This window comes from Cynocephalus volans, chromosome 2 (assembly GCF_027409185.1).
Source record: "Cynocephalus volans isolate mCynVol1 chromosome 2, mCynVol1.pri, whole genome shotgun sequence".
Classification (NCBI taxonomy): domain Eukaryota; kingdom Metazoa; phylum Chordata; class Mammalia; order Dermoptera; family Cynocephalidae; genus Cynocephalus; species Cynocephalus volans.
Genome location: NC_084461.1, coordinates 46335980 through 46348953, shown reverse-complemented (window position 1 = coordinate 46348953; position 12974 = coordinate 46335980). Strand labels below are relative to the sequence as shown.

Below are 12974 nucleotides of genomic sequence, written 5' to 3'. Positions count from 1 at the left end.
CCTAGACCAGTAGTACTCAACTGGGGGCAGTATTGCTTACCAGCTGACATCTGGCAATGTCTGAAGACATTTTTGGCTGTCATAACTGGGCAAAGGGTAAATGCTACTGGTACCAATGGGGTAGAGATCAGGGATGTTGCCAAACATCTTACAGTACACAGGACAGCTCCCTAAAACAAAGAATTATCCAGCCTAAGATATCAATAGTGCTGAGATTAGGAAACCCTAACCTACACTAAGGACTTCCTAGAATGAAAGATCTCTAATATCCTTCAGTTCTTAGATTTTTTACTCTATAAGAATGTAGAAACTGAAAATGTAGATTGGCAGATCTCATTCTCATGCCCATCCCCTCTCCAAAACACATACCTTCTTCCCCCAATCCCCAATTATAAGAAAACTTAAAAAAAAAAAAAATAGGTTAGCCTTACTTACACATTTCCTCTCTTTGCTCAATATTTTACAAAACTCAAATTTAGTTCCAATACCATTTCTTTGGGTAGTGTAAATTCTTTCTGATCACATACCAATTTTACGACTCTTTTTCGATCTACAGAAATGTAATCTTGGTTCTCCTGAAGATTTCCTTTCCAAAGCCTTAGATCCTCCTCAGCTTCAAGTAATTAGCAATGCAATGAATTTACTCCGAAAAATTGGAGCTTGTGAACCAAATGAACCTAAACTGACTCCATTGGGCCAACACCTTGCAGCTTTACCTGTGAATGTCAAGATTGGCAAGATGCTTATTTTTGGTGCCATATTTGGCTGCCTTGATCCAGTGGTAAGTCAAATGATGCTGCTCCTACTTCACTTTAAATATCATTTGACCAGGAAATTATTAAATTTGGAAACAATTTTTAACTTTTAATTTAAAATGTTTTTAACTAAATTTAATGTGCTAACATTCAAACCCAGAGGGCCTGAATGTTTGATGAGAACTTTTTAGTAACTTTTTATACTTATGTATGTGGAAATCTATTAATACATTTACTTAAATGTACTATAAGTACGATTTTATGAGTGTTTGGTTTGTTTAGACTTTTGCTATCAAACAACCCACTTGAAATGTTTTTTTTTCTTTTTTTTTATTGTTTCTTGCTGAAATATTTAATCAAATATACAGTGAATGTTTCATACGAATCTTTGAACACTACAGACTTTGAGAAGTAGAACCAAAAACTTTCTTACTTTGCTTTTTCTGGGTTTTCTCTTTGATCCAGTAATTGTAGAGTTCTGTTTTCTCAAATTATCTCAGGACTAACAAATTCTGTGCATCTGTCTGAATCTCTGGGCACATATGCCTGCTTATGCCATTCTACCTTTACAATTTTATCAAGCTGTGGCCTTTTCTAGGACTACAAATCAAGACTATTTAAAAACAGAATGGAGAGAGTGTGACTTATTACTATAGTCTCTTTTCCTTTAGTGTTAGAAATAGGAACTCATCAGAATTGTGCCAAGTTCAAAAAACAACTTTGCCATGATAATTTGTCTGAAAAGCTGCAACAATAAATGAGTTGTTGCGTAGTCCAAATTATTTTTAAAGAGCATTGCAAAATTCAGTAGTCTAGGAGTCAAGCTAGATCACTTCTAACTGTATGACATACTATAAATTACTTACACAAATGTTCAGCTTTTTTCTCTGATTCTGACTTCACAGAGATGATATAAAAGTAAAGTGACTTTTTTTACTTAAAATGAATCTAAAAGTAACTATTTAAAATGAAAATATAAGTTACCTGTGGTAGAACATGATAAATGTACAGAAAATAAGAAATAGGCAACAAAGTGTGATTTTTTTTTTTAGGATTTGCTTTCTTTTACAAATCAGCTTTCAGTGTATACCTCTTTAATGATAAATTGTTTGGTTGTGTCTGGATAGGCAACACTAGCTGCTGTTATGACAGAGAAGTCTCCTTTTACCACACCAATTGGTCGAAAAGATGAAGCAGATCTTGCAAAATCAGCTTTGGCTGTGGCAGATTCAGATCACCTGACGATCTACAATGCATATATGGGGTAAAGAAATAATCTGGGTGTTATCAATATGCCAGTGACCTGAGGTTATATTTACTTTATCTTTGACTTCCATTAAAATTATGTCTAAGATTTAAATTTATTTTCAGTTACTTTGTCTGTCAAGGTTTAGTTATGTTAGAGATTTATATTTTTATAATCCTTCCTAAAATTTAAAAGCAGTGTACTTGGTATTATATGTGTGTTATTTGAAGTAACTTAATAATTTACTTAATAATTTACTGTTATACATAAACGGAAAAAATATTGGTATTGCAGTTGAAATTCTTACATAGAATTGGTAGTTACTACAACAATCAAGACTCTGCCTCTCTATAAATGATTATAATTTAATTAAACCTTACTTTGGCTACTACCTCTGAAAAATAGAGTTTGGAAAGAAAACGTGGTGAACTTTATTAACATTTGTTTATCTAGATGGAAGAAAGCAAGGCAAGAAGGAGGCTATCATTCTGAAATCACATATTGCCGGAGGAACTTTCTTAATAGAACATCACTGTTAACCCTAGAGGTAATTCTTAAAGCAACTCTCTAATTCAGAGTCATATGGATAACTATAATGGGTTTATTTTGGAAAAAAGAATGCCTAGGCTAGTGCTTGACTTGTAGTAAGGGCTTAATAAGCATTTGTTGAATTAATAAATTTGTAATTTTTTGTTTTGTTGTTTCCTCTGGCATGTACAAAGGTACTTCAAAGCATTCTTGGAAAAATTCGTAATATCTTTTCTGTTTTCCACAAACTTTTTGAAGTATCCTCATAACGTAGATGTATTACATCAAATATATGAATACACAGTGTTTAAATGTCCCAGATTATCTCATGGGGTTTTTTTACAGCTAGTTCAAATCATGATTCAAATAAGATCCACACATTAAATTTGGTTGATATGTCTCTTAACTCTCTTAATCTGTACTTATCCCTCTCTCATTTTTTTCCGATTTGCCATTTTATTTTCTTTAAGAAACCAGGTACATTGTCCTGTAGAGTTTCCTACATTCTGGATTTGGTTGATTGTATCTTTGTGATATTATCTAACATATTTTTCTGTGCCCTGTATTTCCTGTGTTGGTTTTTATATCAAGAAGGTTTAATCTAGTTCAAGTTCATTTTTGGTTTTTTTCTTTTTCTTTTTTTTTTTTTTTTTTTTGTGGAGGGTGAGAGTTGTCTCCCTTTTTGTAATGTTAAAATTTATCAGCGAGGTCAGCCATATTTGTACATTATAAAATTCTCCATTGGCTTTTCATGTAATGGTTTTTGCAGTTATTGATGACACTCCGTTCCACTGTTTCATTGGGATTGCAAAATGGTGATATTATAATTATTATCCTAATTTTCTTATACCTGGTTTTCTTGTACCTCAGGGAAAATTAGGATGTTTGATTCTTTCCTTTTACTTAGCAGTTTTTATAAAGAGTTGATTCCTAAGCATTTCCACAGATAATGAATGTCATTTTTTATAAAAATCATTATGAACTTATTGATTTAAATATATTTGATATTTCAGTCCACTATGGATATTAATTTTTTGATATTCAAATTGTTCCCTCTTTGGGAAGTGAGAGCCCCTTCAAATTGGCCCCAAGTCCTTTTCACATAACCTTAGCAATCTTTGATAACTTCTTTGCTTTTGGTATGACAAGATGTTAAGGCTTATCTTGTGCATTTTATGCTCCAGGCTTCAAATCAGTCATTTTTCCATAGAACCCTGATTTCTTTTAATGAAATTTTATATGTTTCCAAATATTGGCCTGCTACTTACAGTATGGATTGGCCTAGTTTTGAAAAGGCATCCAAGGCACTATACCCTATGGCTGATCATGACCAAAATTTGACAGTGCGTTTTTAGGAAGGGAAACCCCAGACAGCTTTGCCCATCATTCAATTTGCTGTTCAGAACCAGCATTATTTTTGGGAAAGTAGAAGTGTAGTTAAAATAGAGAGGTTGGCTGGTTAGCTTAGTTAGAGTGTGGCACTGATAACACTATGGTACAGAGTTCAATCCCTATACTGGCCAGCAACCAAAAAAACCCGAAGCAAATAAAAAATGTAAAGACAAGGGATTCTGAAAAACGGCTCCTCACAAGCACGGTCTTTTTGTTTTTATTGATATTTATGTAAAGGGAAGTGATGTTTAGTACAGATATGCTATAAAAAGATTCAGAAAATAAAATGTATCTCACATAATTCCCCTTTCTATACTCATATTTTAAAAAGCTAAAAAATATTTTTCCCCATAAAATTTGACCCATTATTTTTTGTGATTTAAAATAATGGCTGGGATGACAGCAGGGACTTCCCTAAGTGGATTGAACTTTGTCCTCCTCAAAACAGATAAAGGGCTAATTTGAAGAAACAGCCACCTCTGGGCCAACTGACTGGTATTCAAAATGTGGCCCAGAGGTGGCTGTTGCTTCAATTTAGCCTTTTCTCCTTTGTCTCCTATTTCCCCCAACTTCCAAATTGCCTCCCACCCTCTTTCTTCTATGAGCATTTTCTTCACCTCCCCTGGGCTGCAAAGTTTTAGATCTCTTCACCAACCCTGTGGTGTTACAGCAGCTGTCTGTTTTGTCTTCCCTCCCGTGGAAACAAATCCCTTAAACCCCAAAGCAAAAACCAAAAGGATATCCTAAATGTAAACGTCACCTTTTAATTACTTGTATCCTGTTGTATTTTGAAAAATGCTCATTCTTCCTGTAGTAGTTTTGCTGATTGGCACTACTAAAGGTAGGGAAATATCTTAGGCAACTATTTTAGATTAAATGAAGTTGGCATTAATAAACTTTGCCAGAGTTCTTTAGGAAATTAAGGTGAGATTCCCCGAGACAAACGAAGAAGGTACTTGGAGTCTAGGATCAAGATTCCTTTGTAATTATTTTCCAATGTTGTTCTCTATGTGACCATCCTCATTTGGTAAAAATGTCCAAAAAAAAAAAAAAGAGCTACTGTTGAATTAGATACAGTGAATGAAATATGTTCAGGCTTTTTTTTTACTCTCAAATTTTAGACATTCTGATGTTTTATGACATCTAAAGTCTTGAGGTGGGTACAAAAGCTAACTCTAATCTTTGACTTTCCAGTATCTTTTTTTTTTTTTCCTTTCCTGACTTAATTTGGGCTATAGTTAAATAATAACTTGGCATCCTGTCAATTTTTATAGGAAACAGTAATATAAATTACAAGGTTATTCAGAAACTTTTCTATTTTAATCAATTATGATTATGTCTCTTTTTAACATAAATCAATCTAGGATGTAAAGCAGGAGTTAATAAAGTTGGTTAAGGCTGCAGGATTTTCATCTTCCACAAACTCTACCAGCTGGGAAGGAAACAGAGCTTCACAGACCCTCTCTTTCCAAGAAACTGCCCTTCTTAAAGCCGTACTGGCTGCTGGACTGTATGACAATGTGGGGAAGATAATCTTTACAAAGTCAGTGGATGTTACAGAAAAATTGGCTTGCATTGTGGAGACGGCCCAAGGCAAAGCACAAGTACATCCTTCCTCTATAAATCGAGATTTGCAAACTTATGGATGGCTCTTATACCAGGAGAAGGTAAAGTGCTCATTCTTAAATTCCAATATTCAGGGCATTATCCTAGAAATACTTGTTGGATGCCTCAACAAGTATTTTATTTGGTTCTCAACCTGAGCTGTTCATTTTTGTTCATATTTGAAATCAAGATGCACATAGTTGCTCAAACAAAAAAATTGCTTCTTTTTTATTTCATAAAAGAAAAATAATAAGGTTTCTACTCTGACCATCATCTTTTCTACTTGGAATAAAGATAATTATAGCAAATAGATGGTTAATAATGTAAAGTTCCCTGAATATTCCACTAAAAGGTGCTGTCTCAAAATGGAAAAAAGACATGATGTATGTGCCATTTCCAAATAAGGGGAATATTGATGGAGTAGTAGAACTATGGATGATTTGGCAATAGTTTGAGTCACAGTATTAAGATAATTTAATAGCAAATTTTTGTAGATTATAATTAAAACAGTCAACCTCTTGGAATCATAGCTGCATAAGTTTTTATATATGATGCAGGTTAAAGATGGCATTTTTTTCTTCATATTTTGGATTTTTGTTACCTATCTCATATTCACTCATTTTTAAGAAAAAGGAGCATGTTAAATTGAAACATATTTCTTCTCTTTTTACTGAAAGAGTGCCTCCATTGTGTTTCATGAACTTTAAAGTAACACGAATCCATAATTTCAAGCACTGTCTTGAGTAATTGCCAACATATCATCTAACTTAAATAAACATGAAAGTACTGACTGACGGCCTTGGTGAACTTTGGTCTAGAAATCAAAAACTTCGAAACTTAATCATAGCTTTATTTTAAAATTAACTTTTTAATATCATTAGCATTATAGAATTGCTTGTACATAGTTTCATTTATGTTCAAGATGTATATAATTTAGCCTTAGAAATAATGTTGAAGATCTCTTTTCATAGTATCAACGCACACTTGATAATAGTAATATTATAAAACTGGCAAATTATGCACATAAGATGAAAACATGTAGCTTTACACAAACTTATGACTTAACATAGAGTAAAAACTTATAGAAAAATGCTTACATGAAACAGATAAATGAATTTCTTATATTTTTAGACTGTGAAGTTATTTTTCCTCCTTTTTTTCCTATGTAGATAAGGTATGCCAGAGTGTATTTGAGGGAAACTACTCTAATATCCCCCTTTCCAGTTTTACTTTTTGGTGGTGATATAGAAGTTCAACACCGGGAACGTCTTCTTTCTGTTGATGGCTGGATCTATTTTCAGGTACACAGTACAACTGATTTTATTGATTACATAAAAATTTTAAACTTCCAATACCATTAAGGTAGATTTTTAAAAATTACATTGGGGTTTGCATTATTTCTTCCTATAATATTATTTAAAGTAGAAGACTTATTTTATCTTGCATGTATGGTTTTAAATCTGTTCAATTTGAAAATCAAATTATATTGCTATTAGAAATTGTGTTTATGGGCCGAGCCCGTGGCGCACTAGGGAGAGTGCAGCTCTGGGAGCGCGACAACGCTCCCGCCGCGGGTTCGGATCCTATATAGGAATGGCCGGTGCGCTCACTGGCTGAGTGCCGGTCACGAAAAAGACAAAAAAAAAAAAAAAAAAGAAATTGTGTTTATAATCAATAACGATTATAGCTTGCTATGTGTTGGGTACTTCAATAGTTAACTTTATATGGATTATCAAATATGATATCCTAACAATCCTGTTAGATAATTTCTATAGTTTCCTATGTATAGATAGAGACACTCAAGCACAGTGAGAAATTTTTTCCCAGATTACATGGATTGTTACTGGAAGAGAAGATTCAAACCTAGGACTATCTGATCCCCAAATTCATGCTCATTCCACTACATTGTGCCACCTAAAAAAAGACCAAAAAAATTCATAGTTTTTAACGCATATTGTTCAATTCCTTTGCAGAAAAATTAGAACAACCTATGCTTATTTCCGACAATAAGATTATCTGTATCTCTGTAGCCCTATCAACACTGACCAATTTAAACTAGGCAAATCTAATGCATTTTGTTATGCTGTACCATGATAGCTGTTTTTCTAGAATTGGAGAGGTGAATTTTAAATTCAGCTTTAAAAATACATGCAGTTTGTGCAAAGAAGCTAGAACGGTGGAAATATTTTATAATTGGATTGTGGTGATGGTTGCACAACTCTATAAATTTACTAAAAATCACAGAATTTGGATATTAACTATGAGTGAATTTTTATGGTTTGTAAGTTACCTCCAGAAAGCTGTTAAAAAAATTTCCCTCCCCAAAATTGCGGTCTTACCTCTCACAAAGTTGATGTAAGAGAAAAAAAAAAACAATTATTGGAATAATAGTTGCTTTAGTTTGGGAAAAGATACCAAATTTAATAAAGAAATCAAGAGATTTGCACAGCTTATCTGCCAGAAGTAATTTGCCTGTCTTTTCCTCATTGTGTTTTATATTAAAATCAAGATGTGCTAAGGCAGATTGTAAGGTTATATATGCTCACCTTGATTTATTTAAACACATTCACACTCCATATTAACTTTGTCCAATTTGTCATCTCCTTTCAACAGGCCCCTGTAAAGATAGCCGTCATTTTCAAGCAGCTGCGAGTTCTCATTGATTCTGTTTTAAGAAAAAAACTTGAAAATCCAAAGATGTCCCTTGAAAGTAAGTGTTTGATTGTAGCGTAGGTGGAAAATAGTATACACATTTGTGTATATGTATGTGTGGGTATATGTGTATACATAGATAAATATACATATATATATTAGTGTATGGGAAGTCCTTCTAAGAGAAAGTCTAAAAGATTGATTCTAGAAATAGTAGTTGTTTTTTTTTAACATTAGAAGTACCCTGCAACATGTTGAAGTCTTATATTCCATGAGATTAAAAACTGTTTTAATTAAAACAATTTTATGCTGAATTCCTTTAAACTCATAGACAATTTGTGATTATTCATAACCTAATTATCCTCTTAAGAATCTTTTAGTTTACTCCAATCTCTTCTAAACTTCACTTCTAAAATTCTGGACATTTCACAGATAAAATGATAATAAAACTGAGCATAGTAAATTTTGCTACTTAATATTAACATCCTAGTAAACTGGTGGTGTAGTTATTATTAAATAAATAAGAATTAAGGTCTTTCTGTCAGGTTTATCCCAGCATGTTTTCTCTATGATGCAGTGCTCACAAATGCAGAGCTATTTAGTCTGTATAAAATAATTACATGATCTTTCAACAGATATCTGAAAGAGATACCCGAGTTTCCATTTAGCCTGGTACAGTGTTTTCCTAACTTGCTAACTCACCAGAATCATCCTGGCAGTTGTAAAAAATACAAGGTCCAAAGACCTACCCCATACTGATCTCTATATGAGAGAGGCCTATGGCTATATTATTATTTTTTAATTTTTTATTCTGTAACACTTCCCCTCTACTTCCACCCCATTTTTAATGCAATTTATTTTTAATATACTGGGTTTTTCTGCTAGAATGTCCCACATTTAGGATTTGATTGGTTTCATCTTCATGCTTTAATGTGTTCTCTGTTCCCTCAATTTCCTATAAACTGATAGTTATATCTAGAGGCTAATAGACTCAGTTTTTTAGGAAAAGAATATTTTCCAATCGGTGCTGTATTCTTTTCATTGCATCACATCAGGAAGCACTTAAATTTTCTTTTCCTGTTTTTGATCATATTAAGAATTGATCAGTGGGTTCAGTGTGTCTGTATTTAACAAATTATCCCCAGTTAATTCTCAGGCAAGTTGGAGAGCTACTAATCTTGTGCTACTACCCTGAACTCTCATACTCTGTGTTTATTTGTATAACTGAATGTGAATGCATAAACATTAAATTATATTAGTTTTCCTGTACTGCTGGAAACTTTAGATCAGATCTCAACATATTAAGAAATATGGGCTCTTTTCTTAGGGAGCTTTGTGTGTTACAGCTTCAGCATTAGAAAAAATTATGTTATATAAAAGGTTGAACTTCAACTTTTAACTTAAGCAAAATGAATTTTTAAATGATTTCAGTGTTTCCCTTTGCCATAAAAGAGAAAGTAGAACTTGCCCTCAGATGTAACATATACTTTTGACTTGGGTGGGAAGATGAAGTACATTAGTATCCTCTCTTTTTTGACTTATTATAAAGAAAAGTGACAAAAAAGAAAAGAAATTTGAAAAAGAAAAGTTGTGACAGAACGTGTGACTTTTGAAAAAGAAGTAACCAAAGTTGCTCTTGCGCTTTCTTTTACTCTCTTGTCTTCCTCCAATTAAAAATCATAGTTCTTTTTAGAGCTGCCATTGTTCCACTTTCAACAAGTGACCTGTCTTCCCCACCTCTCCTTTTTCCCTTTTCTTTTCTTTTTTTATTGCCACTATAGCTCCCAAGTACCTGCGTGTCAGGCCACAATCTTAGTTATCAAAATTCCCATTGAAAGCCAGAGCATTCTCTTAAGGAAGTGTTAAATAGTAATGCAGAATTTCAGTCTTACAACTATCTAAAGAGTAGTTATGAGTTTCTTAGGAAGTCACCATTTTAGAGAAGTAGAAGCAACTGTTAACAAAACTTCCCTAGCAAATAATGCTTCCTCTGTTGCTCTGTTTGTCAAATCAATTGGTATTTGATTCCTTTGTTATGTAGAAAGGTCTGTCACTTCCCCATTGACACCTCTCCAAGAGCACTTCCCTGTTAGAATTTTTTGTTTCTTCTGGATTAAACATGGAGAAACTGATAACAGTTCTTTCTTCTTTGCCCCTACTATGGAAATCCTGCCACACACTGACCTTTCAGTATATTTCAGACAGGTGAAAAGGTTGGGAAACTTCTTACCTTAAAGTAATTTCCTTATAAAGAAGTAACAGTTTAGATCACATTATTCTTTTGGACCTTAGTCTATACATACTCACGTGTTAACTTTTTTAAAATGGTAACTTTTTGTCAAAGTAGCTGTAGTATAACTACAGCAATAATTAAATATTTGTAGGACAACAAATATTCTGTAGGTATCTAGTTTTATAGTGAATATTGTTGATGTTAATTTTGTATTCTAATTTAAGAAAATCTTTTCATGAAGTATACCTCTTGTTTACATGTGTATACATTGGAAAATTAGCTAATGTTGAATTTATTCATGGTTTTTTTCCTTCCACTCAGATGACAAGATTCTACAGATCATTACAGAATTGATAAAAACAGAGAATAATAATTGCAACTGAAATTCATGGTGAAATGCTTTAAAAATTAAGATGAAGATACAGTCAAGAAATTATGAGAAAATGGACCATCCCATTAAGTATTTCATTACTTAAAATGTTGGTACTAGCCATTAAATAAAGGTGGCTGAAAAAAAGCACACACTTTAAACATGTATAATTTTCTAGTTCCTTTTTAATGATGATGATTCTCAGTGTATTTGCCACTACATTTACAATAAATTCTTTGGTATCATCCATGTTTTTGAACATCGTTATGTGCCTTAAGGGAAAGGCCTATGTCTGTATTATCTGTAACTTAGTGTTGTGATTCCCTCGGTAGCTTCCTCATATCCTATCAGTCCTTGATGTCTGGAGAATTAGACTGTCTGGACCCGGAAGAAAAGATGAGCTCCAAAACAAATTATAATTAAATTTCCATGAAAAGGAACAACTTCAGAAGTCGATTACTTAATATTTGATACTCAAAATCAGAATCTAAATAAGTATGCTATTAACAGATGCCACCTATTTCAGTAACATTCAGAAAGCTTAATATGTAGTACTAGAAGATAGGCAGGAATGACTAATGCTACTGTCAACCTTGGGTTGGATAGCTTGCACCATTTTCCTTAATCCAAAGCTTTGATATCACTGCCCTTGAATCCCTTTTGTACCAACAATTGAACTGGTCAGATTAGTAACCCTGACTCGTTAACTTGACTTGTTAGTAAAATGTGCTTAGATATTTTTTTCTTTCTTTCTTTTTCAGTAGTCTCATTTATTTTGCTTACTGAGGGTCTTTTAAAACTCCATTTTGATTACTTGGTAGGATTTTCTGTTTGTTTCCTATCAACAGATTGTTGATGAACTTCACATATAGTCCTTTTTAGATTATATGGGAGAAATTACATATGAAGGACAAGAGATTAGAATTTAATAGGAACCTAGAACAATTGCTTGGCTCTCTTAATAGGTACTCAGTTTTAACACTTGTTAATGAATGAATAAAAGCAGCTGTAACTTTCACCTTGTGTGCTGATGGAAGTAAAAGTATTATGGCAATCTCTAGCTTTATCTACTTGCAGTGTGGCAAGGGAATTGACAGCAAGGAGTCAAATGTGACTATGGTTTGGAATCTCTAGCTCTTGCCATTAATAAAAATGGACATGTTAGAAGAAAGAGCTAGATTGGGTGCTAAAGGCAGTTCAACTTGGGATATATGGAGGCAGAGGAATCATGGAGTCTATAGGTGGAACTAATGTTGATTCTCTCTCTCTATTTATATATATTATGACCTTGGTGTTACAAGGCAGTGCTCTAACCAACTGAGCTAACTGGCCAGCCTGAATCAGTCATTTTGTGTGTGCAAGCTAGTGCCCCAAGTTTTTTTGTCTATTAGCTCATTTACTCCTCACTACAACCTATGAGGTAGATATTGTATTAACTCCATTTAACTAATGAGGAAATTGAAGCAAAATAACTTTCTGAGATCGCTCTGATGGTAACTAGCAGAAGCATTAGGCTCTGGAACTGTTTTAATTTATGAAATATAATTATTATTCCTTTGAAAATATGAAACAGTGGCTCACATAGGACAAGGGTCGTGAGGTTAGAGTCTTTCACACAGAGATGATATTTACAGATGCAGGAGTTGAGGTAATCACCAAAGGAGAGAGGAGAGAGAAGATAATTGAGGTTAAAATCTTGCAGAACTCGATATTTCAAAGTCCTTTCACTTCTATCTCTCCAGCTGTCGCTCAGACCTATATCATCATCGTTATTCACCTACACCACTGTAGTAATCTCCTAACTAGGCTCTCCCCTCTTTTCACACCTTTCTAATCCAAAGAGAATAGTCTTTTTAAAAGATATCTTTGTCACTTGGCTGATTAAATCCTTTACTGGCTTCCCATTGCTCCTAATATAAAACTTGGAGTTATAAACATGACCTGCAAAGCTCTAAGTGATCTGGACCTTGCTGCCCTTCAACCTCATCTTCTCCACTCTCCCACGTCTTGTGGTGTTCCAGCTGCACCAGACTTTTTTTTCCAATTCCTACAAGATGCCAAGTGGTTTTTTAAAAAGCGTTTGCACTTGCTGTTCTGTGCTGTATGTAATACACTGCTTCTGGTTCTTTACACCAAACAGACTTTCCTGTTTCAATGCTTTCTTCATAGACCACGCTACTGAAGTGCATCTGC

At 33.6% G+C, this 12974-nt stretch overlaps 1 protein-coding gene across 2 annotated transcripts in view; it reads left to right on the top strand.

Annotated features, from left to right (window-relative positions):
• Nucleotides 1–10942, top strand: part of DHX29 (DExH-box helicase 29) — a 45458-nt gene extending 34516 nt beyond the window's left edge. For both annotated transcript variants that reach the window (XM_063086616.1, XM_063086615.1), the window contains 7 exons: nucleotides 557–781; nucleotides 1883–2019; nucleotides 2455–2548; nucleotides 5286–5588; nucleotides 6696–6827; nucleotides 8140–8236; nucleotides 10733–10942. In XM_063086616.1, coding sequence (XP_062942686.1) covers nucleotides 557–781; nucleotides 1883–2019; nucleotides 2455–2548; nucleotides 5286–5588; nucleotides 6696–6827; nucleotides 8140–8236; nucleotides 10733–10794 — 1050 coding nt within the window. In that variant the 3' untranslated portion in view covers nucleotides 10795–10942. The remainder of the gene's footprint in view (nucleotides 1–556; nucleotides 782–1882; nucleotides 2020–2454; nucleotides 2549–5285; nucleotides 5589–6695; nucleotides 6828–8139; nucleotides 8237–10732) is intronic.
• The last annotated feature ends 2032 nt before the right edge of the window (nucleotides 10943–12974 follow it).